The following is a 20,905-nucleotide window of genomic DNA, read 5'->3' on the forward strand; positions in this document are numbered from 1 at the left end:
ATGTTTGTTACTAAAGCAGGTCCGTAGTCATAAAGCCAATCTCTCTTGTTTGTCATGTGCATTGCAGCTCCTGAATCAATGTACCAGCATCCACTCTCTAGGCCTGGTGAGGCTGGAAACGCTGCAACATAGCTAGAAGAAGTATTAATAGTTTCAGACTTATTCTTTTGATTTGAGCTGTTTGAGGCACAAAATTTGGCTAAATGACCATGCCTATTGCACCTAAAGCACCTGGGACCTTTACTATTTGCTTTAGAACCTGAACATTTACTATTCTTTGCCTTGCCTTTGTGGAAATTTGAAAAAAAAACAGATGAGTTGTCCGGAGACTTTACATCCTGTAAAATCTTTGTTTTAACTAAATCAGCAGTGATGGACACACCTGAGCTTTCCATAGCCATAATCATAGGACTATATGACTCTGGTAACCCGGCTAATAATAATGTGCCGAGCCACTCATCATCTACAATGAATTTAATATTACGAAGCTTGTGTGCACATGTGATGATTTTGTTGACATAGTTCTCAACACTACCACAACTTTCCAGATCTGTTGTAATTAGTTCCCGCAGAAGACCTACCTTCCTCAACAAGCCGGAGTCATCAAAAGCCTTTCTCAGGTTATCCCATACCTCCTTAGCCGTGGTGGCATCCTGGATATGAACATAGTTCATAGGGTCAACTAGAAGGACTATTTTTGACCTTGCCTTCGTATCTTCGGTCTTCGTAAAAGCCATGCCCGATGTCTCGACACATTTCCACAAATCTTCATGCTCTAAAAAGGTTTTCACCGCGAAACTCCATGTAGGATAATTATCACGGCCCGCCAAACGATCAATTTGAGCAAAACGGGGGTCCGCCATTGTAAGCTGAAAAGTTAATGACGTCGCAACGTATCACGAAATCAATTTGCATCAACGTGATGCCTATCACTTTATAAATCCTACTTCCCTATTTCTATCCGGGCGTCTGGGCCCATAACCTGTTACAAACTATTTTAGAATTTAGAGTAGGAATTTAGTAAAGAGAAATAAATAAAACAGCTGAGTTAGACAATGGTGCGAACCGTTCAATTACTTGGAAAAGACAGGGGCGATATATTTATTATAACAGACTACATTGACAGATACAGATTACATTGACTGATACAGACTACATAATATTAAGTGGATGCGTTCAGTTTAACACATATTATAGATAGATAGACATATAAATACATATTTAAACACCCAAGACCTAAGCTCAACACCAAATGATAATCACATCGATGTTCGTCTCAGCCGGGGATCGAACCCGGCACCCATGGAATCGCAGTCAGGGGTACTAACCACTAGACCAATGAGTCGTCAAATATTAAATCTTTGTGACTTGTATATAAATATAGATCTGCAATAGATGGAGACAAAAGTGGCTTGCAGAAGTCTGCATATGACGTGAGAGGCGCATTAAGTATGTGCTAGAACGAGAGTTGTTTGGACGTGTCAGACAGTTTGTCAAGTAAATGACACTTACACGCGATGATAACACGCAATTGTTGCAAGTAAAAGTTCCTTTACCCTTCCTATATCTGATTTTTAGAAAAATAATTTCGTTTCCTTTCTGCAATAAAGCAATCGAAGTTTTAAATTCAATTAATTTCGCGTCTATTAGATACGGAAGTTTTATTTATACGTAAACACAATAATTGATCAATTTTTTAATAAGTATAATGTATAAAACACTATTTTGACCGGATTGAAGTTATGTATTATTATAAATTTACAACTATTTAACATAATTTTAAATTTATCCGACGTTTCGCGTGCTTTACAGCGTGCGTGGTCACGGTGACTGAAGACAAAAGATGTTGAATGTCAAAAAGTATCACAGCTGCATAGAAAGTTGGATTATCTGTATTTATTTCCCCGGAGTTGGTATCGACTAAAAGATGGAGGGTTTTGGCAAAAATGGCTCACGGTGTCCTCTATTTTCGCGGATTGTGTGTCTTTTTGAGATTTTAATTTGGATATTATTGGATCCCAGGTGTTTGACAATTTTAGGCCGACTTCTCTATTGAAATTGGGGTGTTTTTTGATTTCAATGGCTTCGCGTACCATTCTTGGGAAGAATCTTTTCTCTTTCGCAAGTACTTTCGGTTGGTCAAAGCGTATGTAGTGATTAGGCCTATCTAGTATGTGTTCACAGACTGCTGATTTTGTGTGTCGTCTATGTCTTATGTCTGCAATGTGTTCTTTGAGTCTGCTGGACATATTACGTTTAGTTTGCCCTATGTAAGACAGGCCACAGTCGCAATCCAGTTTGTATATACCTGCATCTTGCAATGGGGTGTTACTTTTGATTGGTCTTAGGAATTGCTGAATCTTCTTGTGCGGCTTGAAAATTGTATGAATAGAAGCTCGTTTTAGGATCCGGCTAATTCTATCTGTAACTCCCTTTACATATGGCAAGTAGGCTGGCTGGCGGGGAACTGTTTGTGTCTTGTTTTTGTTTTTGTGATGCAGCCGGGGGATGCGCAGCTTGTTTCGGTGCATCAGCTGTTTGACATGCTGTAGTTCCTCCTCGAGGTGGGCATCATCACAAAGACGTTGGGCTCTCTGAAACAAACATTTACCGACAGAAAGCAGTTGTGAAGGGTGGTGGTGGGATTCACCATTGAGGTACCTATCTGTGTGTGTTGCCTTCCTGTGTATTGTGTGACCTAGTGTGCCATCTGCTTTGCGTATAATTAAAATGTCTAAAAAGGGCAGACGGTTGTTGTTTTCTTGTTCAACAGTAAATTTAATGTTCTTGTGTATTGAATTTAAATGTGCTAGAAATGCAGATATTTTGTCATTGGGGAGTACTACAAATGTGTCATCGACATATCTCTTGTACAGTCGAGGTTTAACCGGGGCATTGGCCAGAGCTCTCTCCTCAAAGTCCTCCATGAAGATGTCAGCGACTATAGGTGACACTGGAGAACCCATGGCTACTCCATCAACCTGCACATAGAACTCATCTTTCCACATTAAGTATCTTGATGTGAGACAGAGTTTTACAATATCTACATAATCTGGTGACATGTTTTGTTCTCTAAGTCTTTTTGCAATAATATCTAGGCAGTCATTTAGTGGTAAGTTTGTAAATAGTGACTCAATGTCAAAGCTCACCATGGTTTCAGCCTCATCCTTTGGGATCGTATTTTTGAATATACATTCCTCTACGTAACTAACAATTTCTTCGTGAGGGATTTTTCGCGGTGCCGTTGCAAAATTTAAGCCCTTATTTATAATCCCTTTGTATGGATTGCCAAAAATACACAAACACAACAATCCTTTAAGATCCATAGTCAGTCATATCGACTCACCCACATACAAATTAGCCAAACACTTAGTGTCAATATTATCCCCTCTCAGGGGGCACACTAGTGCTCATGTTAAGGACTCTTACCATTTTGTGGAAACATTGAGAGATCTCAAATTACTCCACAATGAAACCATGGTGAGCTTTGACATTGAGTCACTATTTACAAACTTACCACTAAATGACTGCCTAGATATTATTGCAAAAAGACTTAGAGAACAAAACATGTCACCAGATTATGTAGATATTGTAAAACACTGTCTCACATCAGGATACTTAATGTGGAAAGATGAGTTCTATGTGCAGGTTGATGGAGTAGCCATGGGTTCTCCAGTGTCACCTATAGTCGCTGACATCTTCATGGAGGACTTTGAGGAGAGAGCTCTGGCCAATGCCCCGGTTAAACCTCGACTGTACAAGAGATATGTCGATGACACATTTGTAGTACTCCCCAATGACAAAATATCTGCATTTCTAGCACATTTAAATTCAATACACAAGAACATTAAATTTACTGTTAAACAAGAAAACAACAACCGTCTGCCCTTTTTAGACATTTTAATTATACGCAAAGCAGATGGCACACTAGGTCACACAATACACAGGAAGGCAACACACACAGATAGGTACCTCAATGGTGAATCCCACCACCACCCTTCACAACTGCTTTCTGTCGGTAAATGTTTGTTTCAGAGAGCCCAACGTCTTTGTGATGATGCCCACCTCGAGGAGGAACTACAGCATGTCAAACAGGTGCTACACCGAAACAAGCTGCGCATCCCCCGGCTGCATCACAAAAACAAAAACAAGACACAAACAGTTCCTCGCCAGCCAGCCTACTTACCATATGTAAAGGGAGTTACAGATAGAATTAGCCGGATCCTAAAACGAGCTTCTATTCATACAATTTTCAAGCCGCACAAGAAGATTCAGCAATTCCTAAGACCAATCAAAAGTAACACCCCATTGCAAGATGCAGGTATATACAAACTGGATTGCGACTGTGGCCTGTCTTACATAGGGCAAACTAAACGTAATATGTCCAGCAGACTCAAAGAACACATTGCAGACATAAGACATAGACGACACACAAAATCAGCAGTCTGTGAACACATACTAGATAGGCCTAATCACTACATACGCTTTGACCAACCGAAAGTACTTGCGAAAGAGAAAAGATTCTTCCCAAGAATGGTACGCGAAGCCATTGAAATCAAAAAACACCCCAATTTCAATAGAGAAGACGGCCTAAAATTGTCAAACACCTGGGATCCAATAATATCCAAATTAAAATCTCAAAAGAAACACAATCCGCGAAAATAGAGGACACCGTGAGCCATTTTTGCCAAAACCCTCCATCTTTTATTCGATACCAACTCCGGGGAAATAAATACAGATAATCCAACTTTCTATGCAGCTGTGATACTTTTTGACATTCAACATCTTTTGTCTTCAGTCACCGTGACCACGCACGCTGTAAAGCACGCGAAACGTCGGATAAATTTAAAATTATGTTAAATAGTTGTAAATTTATAATAATACATAACTTCAATCCGGTCAAAATAGTGTTTTATTCAAATGAACCTAAGTTATGTTAATCAAAGACAATACTAAGTATAATGTATCATTAAAATCATTTGATAATCGCCAAGTTAAACATTGCTTTATTCATAATAACGAAATCAGCCTTTATCAAAAACTTTTTTGCTGTGATGGAAAGACGTACCTTCCCTAGAGAGATATCGTAGAAGTATTAGTGATTAAGTCCTTAAAGTCAACAATTAAATGCGAGTTTATTACATTAAAAATATGGAATAAATTAATAATTTACTTGAATTTTAAAAAAGTTCAAGCTCAAAACATAAAGCTTATCAGCTGGTCAAAGTCTTTATCTGATATGAATGGATGGATTACAATGATTTTACAGTTCTAGATATATATTCTAAACAAAAACTATAACATATATATGCCCTTGACCAAAGAGGCGCTATAGTTTCGTTAATTAAGTTTATGGTAAAATATAAAAAATTCATTTCAAAACTTTAGTAAAAATTCCTATCATTACATTATATGAGTCTTCAAAAAATATTAATTCTTTATAGAAGACTATTTAAATACATTATTGTAGACGTTCTATTAGCCATAAGCTGTTTATTTCTTTCTACCATTTTCAATTTACCTGTCCTTGAAAGATTATTTCGTATATGCAATTGACATTGATTTGACAAGTCTTAGAGGTTATATGATTGACGCATAAATTTTCCTCAGCTTTCAATTTTACCTATATCAGGAATATATTCCAGAATAAAAATAAGATGCTTTATTTATAACAATATCGTTTATATGATAATTTACAGTATGCAAATTAAATTACACTAGAATTTTTTACTAGCTCCTTACAAACATTTTGTAAAACAAAAAAAAATGGCGATTAAAAAGAGTGGCGGAGAGTTTATTGCCAGTTCTTTTTTCCTGTTCCACGCCCTTGATTTGAGAACTGGCAGTAAATGTAAAATTAGAAGCATTAATATGTACTGACGAGTCATAAGTATAAATAATGTTACCTATATGATTAAATGATTTTTTTACTTTTTTTTACTTTACTTTACTTTATTTCATGTTACGAAGTTGTTATACGATATGTAATTCAGAAATATTTATGTGAATAACTCATTAGACTTGGTATATCTAGATTATATAAATATAAATCCACGTAACCCCACTGCGTACGCGCTGATGCGTGTTGATATATAACAGTATATTTCTATGCGTTTCTGCATTTGTTTAGGGAGTGCATCACTTGTTGCCTGTGTCACATTTGTGTTTGTGTGTGTGGACTGACAAGATGAAACGGTTTCTGTTTTCGCTCGTGCTGGTTGGAGTCGTGTGCGCAAACGAAATTGATCATGGGGTATGTGTAAAATAAATATTACGCGTGTTAGAGTTAAATTATTTTTTATTACTATTTTCGCATAACGCTGATAAACGAAGCTCTTATAATCCGTTTTCACTATGTTCTATTTAACGACCTATATACCTTATCATTACAGCCTAAATCTAATTCTATAGCAAGCAAAAAATTACTTTTCTCACGGTATATTCAGTATTTCGTTGACATTCGTGTTCGGATAAAAGTTCGATAAAAAAGAAGATAACCTTATTCCTTCATTCATCATAAATCAGTAATTGCACCGTTTTAAGTCCTTATCTGCCTATCTTTATTAAAGTATAAACTCAATTTGAGAGGAGACGACAAATACATTCGAATTAAGATTACTTGTGTTAAAATAGTGCATAATATAATACCAAATTTATATATTATTTATAAATAACTAGCTGACCCGGCAAACGTTGTTTTGCCATGTATTATTTCTAGGACAACATTTTTTAGTTCAATAAAAATAGCTATCTATAATAATAAAAAAAATGGCTTATTCGTAGAGGGGTGTACCTTAAAAAAAAAACAAAGAAAATCTAAAGAATAAAAAAATATTTTTGGGGTGGACACCCCTTATGACTAAGGGGGTTGAAAGATAGATAGTAGCCAATTCTCAGACCTACTGAATATGCATATAAAATTGGATAAAAATTGGTCAAGCCGTTTCGGAGGAGTATGGTAACTAACATTGTGACACGAGAATTTTATATATGAGATGACCTTATGCATTGCTTTATAATTTACCTGTTGTTTACGCAACACAGAATTAAAATTGTGGGCACTACGAAATTATATATATATACATTAGGTTACTGGTGGTATAGGAGAAATGTGTAATAAGAAGTATATTTTTGGAAACCGAAAGAATTTAGGCACAAAATTACTCACTACCGATATTTATACTTAGCCTCAAACAATAATTGAAAAAAGTTAACAATTTGTAAACGCTTAATTAAAACAACCTTTTACCTGGGTTTTAATTAACCCAGTAATTAACTGATTTCATTTAGATTTTATTTCGAGCTTCCGTTTCGCTTCGTTACAAGTTTTCAGGCCAAATGCCTTGGGCGATATATTTACTCCAACAAATTCTTATTAAGAATACTAGCTGACCGGGCAAACGTCGTTTTGCTATATCATTTCTAATAAAAAATAGGGGTTGATCGTAGAGGGGTGAAAGTTAGGGGTTGTATGTATTTTTGGATGTTATATCATAAAAAAATAGAAATTAAAAGTTTTGTCTAAAAAATAAAAAATAAAATTTAGAGGTGGACTACCCCTAACATTTAGTGGGATGAAAAATAGATGTTAGCCGATTCTCATAGATACCGGATAAGCACAAAAAATTTCATCAAAATCGGTCAAGCCGTTTCGGAGGAGTATGGCAACGAAAACTGTGACACGAGAATTTTATATATTAGATATAAACTTCTTGTAAATTTTTTTATTTGTTTAATTAAATTGGTTTTGGAGTTCTAGTAGAAATATATAAGTATACTAGCTGACCTGGCAAACGTCGTTTGCCATGTATATCATTTATAATAAAAATGTATTTTTTAATGCAGTATCATAAAAATGAAATCTTAAAATTAAAAAATAATAGTTTACCCTTAACATTTAGGGGGATGAAAAATAGATGTCCGATTATCAGACATACCCAATATGCACACAAAATTTCACGAGAATCGGTCAAGCCATTTCGGAGGAGTTTAACTACAAACACCGCGACACAATAATTTTATATATTAGATTTTATAGGAACACAACTCGGAATAAACGTTGCCCTTATAATTTTTGGGAAACTTTACAAATAAAGGAGACGGAACATTATGTAACCAAATAAATTATAATTATATTTGACGTTTAAAAAGACGTCAATGAAACATCTTTGTATGTAAGCTACGGGTGTAAGATTCGATTTTATAAATTACTTTAAGTAAATTTGACCTAATGATATATTTGACAGCTAAGCGTGTTTGAACACGAATCTGACAATTTAAAGAAGCTGCATTAATTAATATGCTAAGCTGCAGTGCGTTTATAAGTAAGATAATATTACATTTAAAACTTTTATTTACAAGTTAAGTAAACTAGCCAGTGTATAAACTAAACTATAGGTACATTAAATTTGACTAATTTCTTCAAGTAAATAGCTTACCAATTCTTAAAAGACCGACATGCGAGCCTTCTTGCAATGTGTCCTTTGGTATCTCTTAACATCAGGTGAAACTTCTACAGTTGTCCTCAACTTGAAAATGATCGTGGTCATATATTTAGCTAAGAATAGGACAAATGTCATCCTTCCTTATAGGTCTGATACGTCTTTATAGACTATATGTCGATGAATTTAAGAGATTGTTATGAATTTTGTTTCACAAATTAAGAATATAATTCCGATCAATATTCTTTCATTAACCTTATTTTATGATTCACTGGGTAAATATATCACATTTGCAATTTAAACTTAGCGGTTAAAACAGTTAATATATAAGCTAAGGCGGTTTAAAAATAGTATTTTTTGATAGTATTTATAAATATTTGACATGAGTTAATAGTTTATTAATAAAATATGAGTATGTATTAAATAAAAGTATTTATTCAAATGCCAAATGTGTCTACGGTATTAGAAAAAGGGAGGACATTATAATGTTAATAATTATTATGTGATTAAGTGAAGGGGTATATCGCTTTAGTTCTGTAATCTTTATTAATTGGCTTATACTATAAATACACCGGTATTTCATAGAAATAATTGGCATTATACTCAAAAAGGTTAAATGAGAGTTAAAAACATTTATTTGGATAATGATATCCATTCCATCATTTGGAAAACTCATGTAAAAGTATACAATTTTTAGTAGTGTTTAGTATAACCAGTGACCTCTTTATAAACCGCTGCATCGTATGTCTTGTAACGGGCGTGGCATTCTTCTCTGTATAATTTACACTTGGAAAGCGGAAAACTGGCTCTAATGCGCTAATTCCCACTACGATTGCCTTAACATTGAAACTCATTGATTCATTAAGAACACATTTTGTTTTTGCAGAAAATATTTTTTATTGTTTGGATTATTGATTGCTACGGCGTAGCTGCTACGCTGTATGTCAAATTATGTCTTTTTAATTAAGGATAATTAATATTCATTAAAGTTCAGTTGTTTTTCTTTATGTATTTTTAATCTTGTCTTGAAGATGTCTTGTTTGTAAAGGTGCTGTGAATAAATTATTATTTATTTAGGAGGAAGTATCAATCGACTTGCTTGTTTTGTAAATACACGTGTCCTTGTTGTTTCTTTGTTTGTTTACTTTTTCATATAATATGCGATTAAAAAATAAAGTTTAATACAATATCAGTTCTCGATAGGTATGTGGATAATGCAATTTCGACTATGACTCGGTAAAAAATTAGTAATGTATATTTCTTTTAACGTGGAATATGGATCTGATTGATGACTTTATACATAAATATCGAAAATTTCCGATACATTACTTCAGCGTAATACGCGCAAAACGAGATTCTTTCCGGTAAACCAGTTTTCGTTCGAAGAAAGACTGAATTAACATTCAGAAACTATAAAGGAAAAGCTCAGTAAAAGTCTAGAACACTTTCTAGATCTTCCGACTTTTTATTTCTATTACCGTGCGAATTTGAATTGTTAATTTTTAACCTTGAACGCGAGCCATAATTTCACAAATGTGAGAAAAATGCTTCGCTTTTGATTGATCTTTTTCTTTTGTGATTGATATATAATATCGTAATGATGTGAAAACGTTCTATTTTGTTAGTAATCCACTTTATTACATGGATATATTTGTTGTCCATCGCTCTTATAGACGGATTATGAGACTCATGTAGTCAAATAATATTAAGACCGCGTTTTTCGCTCGCAAAGTTATACCTTGCAAAGTTTTATAACTTTCAGAAGGTTAATTGTGTAATTATAATTGTTTTGTAAACGTTGTGAGTAGAGCAGTATTGGCCTAGTGGTTTCAACGTTCGACTCTCATCCCTGTATATCCCTGTACGTTCGACCCCGGCTGTGCATCAATATACCTTCTATATGCGCATTTAACACTCGTACGGTGAAGGAAAACATCGTGAGGAAACCGGCATGCGTTAGACCCAAAAAGTCAACGATGTGTGTCAGGCACAGAAGGCTGATCACCTACTTGCCTATAATATAGATATCTGAGGCCTAAAAGGTTGTAGCACCATTGGTATATAAATAATGGTTTTGTAAAATTGTAATTTATCAAAATTTACATTAATAATTTTGATTTATGAGTCCGAATAAATACACCATTATTATTAAATATCCTATTTCATTCATGCCTAGAATAACCGGTTTAAATGTATTAATACCAACCGCTTGAAACAACGATTGACACTATTAATACCTGGACTACCCTCGAATTAAGAATGATGATCCAGTTTCATCTGCTCTTTGCTTCAATTCATTTATCACTTTTACGGCAACTATATATCTCTTGTTCCTAACCTAAAACACATCTTGACGACTCATTGGTCTAGTGGTTAGTACCCCTGACTGCGAATCCATGGGTCCCGGGTTCGATCCCCGGCTGAGACAAACATCGATGTGATGAGCATTTGGTGTTGTGCTTAGGTCTTGGGTGTTTAAATATGTATTTATATGTCTATCTATCTATTATATGTATGTATATCCGTTGCCTAGTACCCATAACACAAGCTTCACCAGCTTAGCATGGGACTAGGTCAATTGGTGTGAATTGTCTTTAAAAAAAAAAATCTTGCATCAAATATTAATAGTAGGTACTTATGCGTGTACCACTGCCTATACGATTGCTAATTGCTAACATTTATTTTCCAGTTGCCATCAGAAGAAACGCTAAAGAACGGCCTTAGCAACCAATGTGCCAACCGTCAGACATCCTCATGCATTGCTGTAGAATTTGTGGGTTACGTCGACAGAATGCTTCGGACAGCTGCCTTCCAGCTCAGCGACGACATGATGATTGTTGATGAAAGGTAAGGGTATTCACGTGTGTTTCCATCTCTATTTGTACTATCATAAATTCATTTCGATACAATGATTATAAAGAGAAGGGGATAGCTCTTACTTAGGATCAAATTTACAACAGGTTTATTACTTAATCAAGATAAACAAAATAATAAGGCATTCAAGTGAATTACAAATTATGGTTATTTATGTTAAAAATATTGGGTGTTCAGAATTTTATTATGATGTGGTACTTAGATAAAAAAAAACTTTCCGTTCGAACTATCCTAAGTGACGTGTTTTTTTAAGTTGATTGAAAAAAAATTCGTAAAAATATCGAATGTGTAAGTAAATTATTACCTACTGAGTTTTCTTTTTGCTATAACCATAACCTCTATGTTACCCATATAAATTTTACGATTACACGAGCGAAAAACATGATTGACATCCTATCATTCGCAGCCTGACATTCGAAATTTTCACAACATTTTCATGTATTTTTGTACATGTGTCACATTTTTGTGAACTGAATGTTGTGCTATAAATATAATTCTAGATTATTTTTTGAAAATATATAAATTTTGGTATTATGCATAACTTAATAAACTAAAGTGCTATTACGTGTAATTGACTCTAGATGAAGTCTTTAATAATAGCAGATGTAAACGGGAACAACCCATAGATTATACGGTTCGGTTCCGTTCGGTTCTATAACTATGTTAAAATAACAAATTGAGTACATAAACTTTTTATTATAATCTATGAATTATACATTTATTCACAATCAAATCTTTTCGTAGCATTTAGCTAATCATATATCAGTCTACCTCAAAAACTGCTCTATATAAAACTCATAAATGTTATGCAAAGAGTTTTATAATATTATTCAGTACAGATTTGGTTCAAATATTCTATATATCGTTATCCAATACCATTTGCGTATTAAACTAATTATAGGTTCGCAAGCTGTGCTAATAAATGGACGTGATTTTTCTAACGCGAAAGATTAATAACGGATTGTCACGTATCTAAGTAATTACCGCTAATGTGAGTTCACAAAGTAATTAATTGAATAGGCTTAAGGTCTATACGCACTGCTTAACGGCTACAAATTGTATCGTATTACACTATATTTTTACCGTTAATCCAAGAAACAACAGAATGAGAATCTTAAACAGATACATAAAAATAATACATCTCAAACACAGATCCGAAATTATTTGGCGTTATAATATGGAAATACAATGTTTTGTAATCTCATTAAAATCAATGCATATCGGGATATCCCAATAAGACCATGTACATTCTGACAGCCTTTGTAAAGCAAAGTATTCAATAATAATTTTGTGGCACTGCATGGGTGACCTTGCTGTGACCTTGTTGTGCATCTCAAATGTCTCCATAGATTTTAAGTAGTCAAAGTCTCCGTGTATGCATGCACAATTGCACAATGCATAATACAATATTTTTTAATACAAATACTCAGCATTTTCTGTAAGGACAAGTTATACTGTTAAGATATGGAAATAAAATAAATAATCTTATATGCCTAGCACACATCGTTGGTGTTTAGATTTATGTTGTCACACGCTTAATTATATCTCTCATACAATACATACAATAACTTAGTGACACACAAAGAATTATAAAAAGTATTATTATGTCTACGTACCTCACACGATTCACCATTAGATATTTCATTAATACTTTCAACTGCTTTCGAATGTGACGGCTTCATGTCTTTTGATCTTTATAATTACAGACGTAAAATGGTATTTCTATTCTAAATCTAAACCACAATACAATAGACTTCACAATAGTAATTTTGTATAGCACCGTCATACAATTCGGAATGATTAAATAATAGACACTAAATACGTCCTGTGAATAAGCGCTGATTTCAATTCCTATGGAACCTTTGAATATTGAAACGCAAATGCTATGATAATTTAAAGCTTTATTGATCGTGTTATTCGATAAACTCTAAGCTCGGACGTCGGCAACAAAGTTTTGCCTCATGTATTACTAACCGACCGGTCAAGCGTTGCTGTGGCTAAGGTTTTTTATATTACATAGTAGTAAACTATTCAAGGGAAACGGTAGGAGAACACCAGTCATGGGCACCACCATGCTTTTTTGGTGGTTATGCCATTAAATTGTTACTTCTGTGAAACGTTGGTACTTTCAACACAGCGCCATCTGTTAGAATTGTTGTTGTTTGCAATAAAATAATATTGCGGATATAAATTTAGATTAAGCTATACTATCTTTTAAGTTAGATCAAGCTGCACACGGTGTGCAAATTGAATTGAAATCGGTTCAGTAGTTTAGGAGTCCATAGCGGACAGATAACGTGACGCGTAATTTATATATATTAAGATTTACGTGAGATTTTTTTTATATCTAACCTCTTTCGATAAAGCACATATAATAATGCTACCAAAGCTATTTCTGGGTGTAGAGTTGCTACATACAAAACTTATAAATATATAATATATTTTACGATAACCATGTCGATCTTTATACACTAGTTTTTACAGTTTTTGTACAACACGTCTGCTGCATAGCATAATCAGTATTATGCTATGCAGCAGACGTGTACCCTGGCTCAGTAGCCAGGGTCAGTTACAATCACCTCACACACACATTACACACTTAAAATGTACCTCATTCATTAAAAACAAATTGTTATATTCTTTGATTATCATTATTATTATTTTGTGTGTTTCGTAAGTAATAAATGTTATGCCTATGATTATACAGATTATACTCACCGATGTGATATGGTTTTAAATTTTAAGTGCATGCATTATTAGATACATTAACCTAAGAATACCACTCCAACCTTGGCTGTGGGGCCCAATATCTATTGTGTAGTTTTGACAGTTCTGATTAAATTAATATATTTTATTTCCAGCAATGGCTTAGCTGCCGAAATGCCCATCAAGCCAGAGACCCTTGCAAGAGCTGGTACTTCCCTAGAAGACCAGGCGCAACAGGTGATCATGGAAAAGCTGTGGAACTTTGCCACCACTAGGTCCTTGAGGTACAGGATCCTGGATAATGCAGATGTGGTCATTGCGGGCAAACAAGAGAAGGACGGAAGCTTGGGTGTTGGTTAGTACAGGTTTCTTTACATAGTCATTCAATCTAATCTGCTAGGTCACCAATGCCAAAAGGCTATAGAAAGCTTTATATCACTCTACTACTTTACGTCTGTCTCACTCTAACGCGTACCGGCTACACCGATCTTGCCAGACCGATGTGAGACGCAGTATGCGTTCTGTCCCGCTTTAACGCGTATTAGCGGTACCTATATTACGTCATCGTGTGTTAGGTTTTTTTCGTCACGGAATTTCTTGATTCGGTCGCCACGCTCAAAGCCCGCAATAAAATCTATGCAATAGCTTAAAAATAAATATTACCGAAGATTGTATCACTGAAAATTTGTAATAGTTATACTTGTGATAGAGCATACTTCAATGAGTAATGATACACTCGACGCTGTATGACCTTTACAAAATCATTCCAGGTGTATCAATGAAAGCCCCAAAAGTATTTGAGAGCGGCAGACAAAGGAACAAGAACATGGGTCCATTCCTCGCAGCAGCAGCCTTGAAGTTCGGCCTCCTTGGTGCTCTGACCTTCAAGGGTCTATACCTGATGGTCGGAAAGGCTCTCCTTATCTCCAAAATCGCTCTACTCCTCGCTACGATCATCGGACTGAAGAAACTCTTCTCTCCTCAGGTGACAGATTAGTTAGTATTCATTGCATGGCTTTTATATGGAAATTTGTGTGTAAGGGTGTTTAAATTCTATGTACTGACAAATGAAATCTCGCTAATCATTAATAGAAAAATTAAAAATATAGAATGATGTGTATAAGTAAATAGCTGATTGGTGTACATGTAAGTACTTAATTGGGTTGCTATACTTGTGCAACACTATAAATTAAAGTCCTTTATGCTGCTTTAATATGTAAAGTTTGCATGATAGCGAGAACATGATAACAATATTACTTACAACGTATTATTTAAGTCACATTTAAATATAAAAAGTGGTAGCCTAGTGGCTTAAGCGTGAGAATCTTATAGTCGTAGGTTTGAACCCCGGCTGTGCACCAATGAACTTTTATTTCTACGTGCGCATTGATCACACGCTCGCACTGTGAAAGCTTGCTGTGGAAAGCCACCTTTGACCCAAAAAGTCATTGGTGTGTGTCCGGCACAGAATGCTTTTTACATAAATCTATGCTTGTGAGCCACTATTCTATTCTGATAGAAAGATAATTTGTGGCTTGGTGCGCCAAGGGGTGCATATGGGGAAAATGTTGAAATGTTTAACTTATGTTCTTCCAAATGTAAATTGTTCTATAGCTGAGATTTAACATATTCGTATGATGGTGTCCTACTAGAAAGTATATGAGTTTATCAGTATTAGACGCTAATTTGAATAAAAAAGCGTAGTTTTGCGCACAAGAGGGACGCTGTAAGATATTTCATACAATTTTTTGTAGTGTTTTTCTTAACTTTCTCAAACTCATATCATCAATAGCATAAAAATATTATTTAATCAATGAAACCGATATTCTAATATGTGTTATGTTAATTCTAGACACCTAATTATAATGTTACATTAAGTTAGATACATAAAAAAAGCTCGCAAATGGACGTAATGTCAACAATAACCAAAAAATTCTATCTGGTTCTCTATCTGTATTGACTGACTGAGAAATGAAATTAAGAGAAAAACTTCGCTCATATTTTTAGCATATTAATTGAAACATTCTAAAGGAGGAATTTCCCAAGTTAACAGACGAAGTCGCGGAAATAAGTACAACTTTGCTAAAGTAATATTCATTTCTTGGCCTTAAGCTTTTGCTCCCAACGGTAAAACTTGTTCAGCCATATGCGTACTTCTTTAACTAAATATTAAAGTAAAAGTTAAGTAATGTTCACGACTTTGTCTATGTAAGTACGCTAATATAAGAAGCTAATATTAAAAATAGATTTGTTACAATAGAAGCATTTCTCTTAAAAGCATGTGATTGCATGGAAACGTACATTTCTCGCCAGTCTAGCATGAAGGCATGTGCATGATTAAATTTCATTAAAACTTTACTGTCTTTCATTTTGTCGATCTTAAGTGGAATTCAATTACTCTGACTCTAGAACTATTATTCTCATATCAAAATGATCTTATAGTTCTAGATAAGACGTAATTAAATGTTGTTATTAGATTTATTTAAATTAACTTTCTTTCGATTTACATTTCAAAAAGAACTTTTTCTTTCATCTTTTATTACGTTTCTTATAGTATGGTAAGACTACGGAATATTTCCTTACATTTTGGATGCAAAGTAGTTCCTGCATAATTAATTATATCTAGCTTATAACGGATTTCTATAATACTTATATTATATTTTTGGGGAGCTGTATCAGTACCTTTCTAAGGACATCATAACAATAACAAAGAAAAATATGGACAAGGATGCAAGCATAATATGATGACTATGATACTAGCTTTTATGATAATGAAGATATCATTGTGTAATTGAAAATAATGTCGTATAAAAAGAATTGAATTTCGAATACATTTCAGGCTATCATCAAAAAGGACTAACTCATTTCGGTGAATGTGACCTGACGGAGCATTGGCGAACGGTGAAGGAATATTAACAATGGCAGAGTTAAGAATTAATTATTGAAAGCTTAAAGCACCATCAAATTTGTTCAACAGCGCTTTTTTGGGGGAGTGTGGTAAATTTCGAATTACAAGAGCGGTAGAATTCATTCCTAACTTTGCCGTTCACGATTGTAAATAATATTTATTTATTGTTAATTCTACTAACTTGTACAATACTAGTTTCGCATTTAGATGATAAAATAACTGCAAGTGTACTAACGATTATTTATTGTGGATTAAATTATTGTTGACTAACATTTTATTTATTTAGCCCTTTTTTGCATTAACATTTCTAACATATACTAAAACTTGCCTAAGAACTATTTCACTATGTCATTTTAATATATATTTAAGTATTTGAAATCTACCTTGGTTGTACGAGTGAACGAGGTGCATAATTTAAGTAGAGTAGTATATTCATGGATGAATCATTCATGAATTCATTAAAATCACGCACGTATAATAGAGGGACCAAACATGTTGTGAGATTGCTCTGTCGAATACACTTTTCATACAAAGTTTAAAAAGTTATGTTTTTTTGTCCAAATTTCTACTAGGAGTTGACTTTTTTTTGCAAAAATGTGTGTTGATACTAATTCCGATTAAGCTTTCTTTTTTTACTTTTGCGCCTAAATGATATCCTTAGAGAATATTTAGTCCTGACAACAACTTAGTCCAAGAAAAGTAATAACCTACTTAGGAACTTCCTGCCTACTTGCTGAAATGTTTTGGATGCTTCAATCGTTAAATGTAATCTGTAGAGACTCTCGTTGAAACAGAACACGGTAAATTATACTAACAGATATTTGCGCGATAGTAATTTATTGAACTAATGCTTAATAGCTGTAAAAATAATCTAAGAATCAGAGAGAAGTCGAAGTGTAATCTTTAATTTTTGGATTCAGCCTTACGATTCTGTTACTCACTTTTCGAACTCTCACAGCGGTAAAATGACTGCTTTACGACTGATTTGAACGCGACCGCCGCTGTGAGAGTTCGAAAATCGAATCGCAAGGCAGTTATTTCAAATAACGATGTATCGTAAAGTCTATTAATATAGTTTGCTTATTAAAGCCTAGCAACTGGCAAATGCATTTTAGGTAATCAATCAGTCATTGAAAAATGCTGTAGCGCTGTAGTTATGCGCTGGCAAGCATTTTTGAATAAATAATGTAGATAATACATATTATACCAAGCTACTATTCAATATAATTGAACAGAGGACTCTAAGCACGGCTGTATTTTAATTAACCCAGTAAGCTCAATAAGTTCTTCGTCCTGGGTCGAATTAACCTCCTCTATTTTTATTAGCAGTAAAAACCATTGGATTACTTCAAGTGATGTTAATTCATAAAGAAATCTTTTATTTGTAAAAGGATGGAAATAAATTCGGCTGTATATGGTTAAGCCTATAAAAGCTTCAGTTTACGGTCACTTACGATAGCGGACGCGTATTTGCACTGTTGGCATCGTGTTGGCTGCCTTATTTGCGTCAAATATTATTTTTAATTGACTTGGGTCATGATTTTTTTTAAATCAAATATATGTTCGATCTTCCTTAAAGCTGTTTCACATGTCAAAACCAACATAAATATTATATTTCTTTGGACTAGATATTAAAACTTATTCAATTTATACAGCTTCTTCTACTCAACATTTTTAGAGCATTGTTTCAGCGGACAATTCTCATTCCTGAGGTCGTAGGTTTGAACTCCGGTTATACATCAATGGACTTAGGGGTAAAAGTTGAGGCTTGTCTCAGGCACTAGGATAAAACAAATGATCAAAAACACAGAGAAATCAGAGACCTACAAGATTGTAGCGCAACTGGGTTTTTAGTTCATATACGTAGAGAAACCGCAAAATTCATTAAATGATCTTGCATCCGCTTACCTTATAAAGCTAAGAGACAAAACGGTTAAAAATTTGATCTAATTTTCTCAAAGACTAATCCAATTTAATTTAATTTTAGCAATATATTGGTTTCTATAATAGTCGAGTTGAATCGCACTCGCGCCGCCTATCATCGTGTACACATTACTGATATATCTTTTTAATAGCGCGTACATTCACTGAATTTTCAATAAAGCCCGTTTGGCGACGCAGTGGTTTTATCCTTTTATCACTTTTCCAATTTTTGCCAACAGCCCTGCGATTCTGTAACTCACTTTTCAAACTCACACAGCGGTTTTCGCATCGGCGGTCGCTCTGAAATCAGTCGTGAAGCAGTCATTTTATGATTTGGCATACTGATAAACAATAAACCACAAGCTCCCACCTTTTCAGAATGCCAAATCATAAAATGACTGCTTCACGACTGATTTCAGAGCGACCGCCGATGCGAAAACCGCTGTGTGAGTTTGAAAAGTGAGTTACAGAATCGCAGGGCAGATTTAATAAAGATTATAACGGTCTAGAAGTTTTTAAATTTATTCCCGTATGTACGGTAAGCGCCAAAGGGAATTAATTATTTATATTATTGTGAGCTTGACTATCCTTTGTTAATGGTTACTTAGACCTTTATACCTAGAGATGTATTGCTTTACATTTATCAGTAAATACTTAGCGGGTATGAAGATTAAAGTAAAGTTTGTAGGTTATTTTTATTGCTTGAACCTTCTGAAACTGAATTTGAATTTCGCATGTGTTTAAGACCCGGTGTAAATATAACGAACATTCTATCTCTCACTCTTACGGCTTTAGACTTCCTAAAGCCGTAGTATCGGAATACTTGGCGTTGACATATCGAACGATATTAAGTTTCGCGGTGATTGGAGTGAAATGTTAAATTAGCCCCTAATTGGTGTTCTCAGAAAAGCAAGACGGTACTTCAAGCCAGGCCATTTCTTGCAACTGTATAAAGCGTAAATCCGGCCCCGTACGGAGTACTGCCTTGCGATTCTGTAACTCACTTTTCGAACTCTCACAGCGGTTTTCACAGCGGCGGTCGCACTCAAATCAGTCGTGAAGCAGTCATTTTACGATTTGGTATTCTGATAAGGAGGGAGCTTGTAGTTTATTGTTTATCAGAATGCCTGTTTTCACCTTGGGAGAGATTCGAATTGTCGACGACCAATCATTTTCCGAAAGGCATGATCACTTGGCGTGGCGTAGAGATGTGGGTCTCTCTGTATCTTCTATCGCATATAGCATATTGTAGATGTTCAGAAAAGTTGTACCTGGCTGATAGTATTTCCGAACCAATTCGACTATGCGAAAAGTGTATTCGAAAAGTGCGTACCAACCCTTAAAAGGCCGGCAACGCACTCGCGTGTTAACATCAGATGAGCTTCCTGCTCGTTTAACAAGGGCCTGTTCTTTAAAAAAAAGAGTAAGTAATGGAAGTTAATCTAGTTCCATATGTATGTGGTTCCCATTATTTTTTAAATTATAAGTTGCCCCTACATTTTTTATATTAAATTTAAAGATTTTATAAAATTCGTATGAGAATCAGTTACTTTTGAATATACATAGTTTTATTTATACCTGACTAACAAAAAAATTAAAATGGTTCGTAACAGAAGACCACTAACCAATAACCTAAAGGTCGATCTATTTTTGTATTGAATCTATTTAAACAGCGCAACAACGTGACCTACGAGGTATTTACGGACAAACATTCAAACAATAATGGCTGGGAATCGATAGAAGAGGATTTCGATAAGTATCCTTATGATCACCCATAATAAAATAATTTACTTACTTATTCGTTTTATTTATTATCCATGATACAATGATAACGTATCTACATTCATATACCTAGAGTTCATGCTTTGAATCATGAGCCACATGAATAACAGACACGCTGTTATGTTAGCGTCTAACTATTCATTATGCACATACTTGCCAAACGTATTTCTTTGCTCTAAAGCTACGATTCCACCTAAATAGCGTGCAGCACATTTCTTTACAAAAATTTTGTGCGAAACTATAGCAGAACACGTACTAAGCATTTGCGTTT

General features: G+C 34.5%; 2 protein-coding genes across 6 annotated transcripts; one reads left to right on the top strand and one right to left on the bottom strand.

Moving 5' to 3' along the window:
- Nucleotides 1–433: 433 nt before the first annotated feature.
- LOC125054641 lies at nucleotides 434–3,326 on the bottom strand. Its single transcript, XM_047656649.1, has 3 exons — nucleotides 2,844–3,326; nucleotides 582–869; nucleotides 434–463 (listed from the first exon to the last, which is right to left on the bottom strand). The coding sequence occupies exons 1-3, from the start codon at nucleotides 3,324–3,326 to the stop codon at nucleotides 434–436; spliced, it is 801 nt and encodes a 266-aa protein (XP_047512605.1).
- Nucleotides 3,327–6,106: 2,780 nt separating this feature from the next.
- Nucleotides 6,107–20,646, top strand: LOC125054868. Of its 5 annotated transcripts, none has more exons than XM_047657001.1 (5): nucleotides 6,107–6,253; nucleotides 11,131–11,288; nucleotides 14,177–14,376; nucleotides 14,792–15,006; nucleotides 20,526–20,646. In XM_047657001.1, the coding sequence occupies exons 1-5, from the start codon at nucleotides 6,188–6,190 to the stop codon at nucleotides 20,628–20,630; spliced, it is 744 nt and encodes a 247-aa protein (XP_047512957.1). In that variant the 5' UTR covers nucleotides 6,107–6,187; the 3' UTR covers nucleotides 20,631–20,646. The 5 variants fall into 5 exon arrangements, with proteins under 5 accessions (XP_047512957.1, XP_047512959.1, XP_047512960.1 ...); XM_047657003.1 differs by lacking the exon at nucleotides 20,526–20,646 and adding an exon at nucleotides 16,861–17,199 and having other exon boundaries at nucleotides 14,792–15,017; XM_047657004.1 differs by lacking the exon at nucleotides 20,526–20,646 and adding an exon at nucleotides 16,876–17,199 and having other exon boundaries at nucleotides 14,792–15,017.
- Nucleotides 20,647–20,905: the final 259 nt, after the last annotated feature.

This window comes from Pieris napi, chromosome 12 (assembly GCF_905475465.1).
Source record: "Pieris napi chromosome 12, ilPieNapi1.2, whole genome shotgun sequence".
Classification (NCBI taxonomy): Eukaryota; Metazoa; Arthropoda; class Insecta; order Lepidoptera; family Pieridae; genus Pieris; species Pieris napi.